The following is a 2,718-nucleotide window of genomic DNA, read 5'->3' as shown; positions in this document are numbered from 1 at the left end:
GTTGAGTGTGGCGATTTTTATTATTTCATTCATTTTCCATATTTTCTTCTTTGTGTTCTCCATTTTATTTGATACTTTGTTTGAAAATATCACTTGGTTAGATCCTATAACTAATATAGAAACACTCGAATCCATATCATAAGGTCTCAACTCAGAAAAACATGACTCATCATCAAGTCATTTGTGATGTATGGGCATCTATGTCTGTTCTATGAGATGGCTGAAGAGTTGGCCAATCATATTTTTTTTGACATGTTATTTGTTAATACAGGTGTGGTACCAAGTCTTCAGGTGGTTTGGATGGATTATTGCAATGTCGCCAGATTTCATCGACTTGTTTTCAGTATTTTTTTCTTTTGGAAATACCGATAAGAGTCAACGAAAGACTAGCTTCAATGTGGCACTTGATTGTATGGCTCATTTGGAAATCAACAAACGATGCTATCTTGTATACTAAGCCTCAGTTTAATTTAATTTTTGGAAGTGGTTTTTGGCCAAATTATGGGGATCAATGTCTACTTTCTATGAATAGGTATCACATTAGTCCTTATGTTTGACCCGTTATGCTTTAGTATCATTTGTAGTTGTTGTTACTCTTGATGTTTGAACCTTTCTTCGACCCTCCAGGTTTTATTGGTTGCCTTTAAAAAATATAATATTATTCATAGAAACACAAACAAACATTTTTACCAATTTCCCACAAGTGATGGGTAATTTTTTTGTATTTACATAGTTGTGGAAAAAAAAACAAAATCATATAGATCTAAACAAGTTGATGATTGCAACAAAGGACTCCTTGAGACACAAGGGGCAAACAAAACAGAAGCTTCACAAACCCTTTTGATATATTTAATTACATAACTGAACACGCATTTGGGTTATCATCATTAAAAAGCACCATCATCTTCATCTCTGGAGATTTAGGATCACCAATAGCTTGTGGGACATTCCTAACAAAACCAGTTGGTGCTTTCATGTCGTAGGCACCACGTGCATAAGGATAAGTTACTAAATTGTAGGGAACAAAAGGCCAAATGTCAGCCGTTTTTCCTGTGTTCTTCACCTCTTCTAAGACTTCCTTTGCATCTATAAAGCCAGTCACAGTTAATCTTTGTAGCTTTTGATTTACATCAAAAGATTCCACCCCTGAAACAAAACATTTCATAATAAATAGAAGATAATTTGGTTACGAGCAATAAGGTGGTTTAGTGTTAGTTTGGGAGAACATTAGCTACAAAAGATAAGTTAATATGTACTTTTTTTTTTTTTGTCTTAAGTCTTAACCATTTGATTTTTAAGGGAGTGCAATTTTGATAATCCAAGTTTAGACTATATAAATGTTTGACGCTGATAAAATTTTGTTTTGGTTAGAATTGAAAGTCGAATTCTTCTAATCAATTCTAACAAAAAGTTATCTATTATTTGAACTCAATCACTTGCTTAAATTTATTTAAGCTTAAATCTCCTTAATATTGTTGTCATCATTTGTTATTTTCAAAACTAATTGGTTGAACAAACAAAATCATCACCTTTACATAAGTAAGAAAATATATGAATTTGAAAACGGAATTATGGAATATCAAAAATATATTTTAAATTATAAAGTATTGAATTTAAATTTCTTCGAAAACAGTTGTAATATAATTATTAGTGCTACTTTGATTAAAAGATTTCATCTCAATTTTTTTGAAAAAAAATTATTTTTTTCATATTATTTTGGGTTATATTTGCACATGTTTTTTGAACTTGAGAGTAATGTATCCTATGTTTTTAGAGTTGCAACTTGACAAATTTATAATTTACAAATATGCCTAGTGACTTTAGTTTATTTTTGGGACTATATTGACTATATATATATATATATAAGTTTCGGTTAAACTTACACATGAGCATATTATAATACTTGTACGTACGACTTAGAGTCTGATCACGATAGCTTCGAAATTGTTTATAAAAAGACGATTTTTTAAATTAAATTAATGCATATAAAATGAATCAAATCTTACATACATATAGGTGGGGATAGCAACCATGTACCTACCAGGCTACCACTAAGATTACTTGGTATTAGTTAATTTTGAGCTTAAATATTTTTTTATAGTCCTAATTAATTACGTATGTGGCGTTTGTTGAAGGGGTTTTAAGTATGGGCTCACATGTTAATATTAATGGTATTTTTGTTTATTTTGATTTGAAAGAATTAGAGTTTAAACCAGCGCCCTAACATATTAAATATTTATACGGTTTTTTAGTCATTAGTGAATGTTATAATAACGTATATAAGATTTCATTCAAATTTAGACTTAAATATTTTTAAACCAAAACATTTTTAAAAAATGACTAAAATTTTTGAATTTATATATATATACACTACCAAAACAACAAAACTTATAAAAAAACCAAATTGAATTGAGATATTAATTTCAATTACTTAGAGTTTTAAAATTTAATAATTTTGTTATAATTATTTTATCCAAATAAATTTAGAATTAATAGATATTTGATATAAGACAGTTGAGTGATTAAATTTGGACCATATTTGATATAGATATATATATAATCATGATTGAAATTGTAACATAATTATTTAAAAATGTCACATAATTTTTTTGTCAACAACTAAGATTTATTCCTTTCATATTCTCATTATAAAATATCTCATTTGAAATGTTATATATATATATATATATATATATATATATATATATATATATATAT

At 27.6% G+C, this 2,718-nt stretch overlaps 1 protein-coding gene across 1 annotated transcript in view; it reads right to left on the bottom strand.

The window, feature by feature from the left end:
* Positions 1–667: 667 nt before the first annotated feature.
* The window catches only part of LOC101508005 (heavy metal-associated isoprenylated plant protein 20-like), a 3,057-nt gene continuing 1,006 nt past the window's right edge, over positions 668–2,718 (bottom strand). The window contains exon 3 of the mRNA XM_004513795.4: positions 668–1,146. Coding sequence (XP_004513852.1) covers positions 854–1,146 — 293 coding nt within the window. The 3' untranslated portion in view covers positions 668–853. The remainder of the gene's footprint in view (positions 1,147–2,718) is intronic.

Source organism: Cicer arietinum, chromosome 8, assembly GCF_000331145.2.
Source record: "Cicer arietinum cultivar CDC Frontier isolate Library 1 chromosome 8, Cicar.CDCFrontier_v2.0, whole genome shotgun sequence".
NCBI classification, from domain to species: Eukaryota; Viridiplantae; Streptophyta; class Magnoliopsida; order Fabales; family Fabaceae; genus Cicer; species Cicer arietinum.
This window is presented reverse-complemented; position numbering and strand designations above follow the sequence as displayed.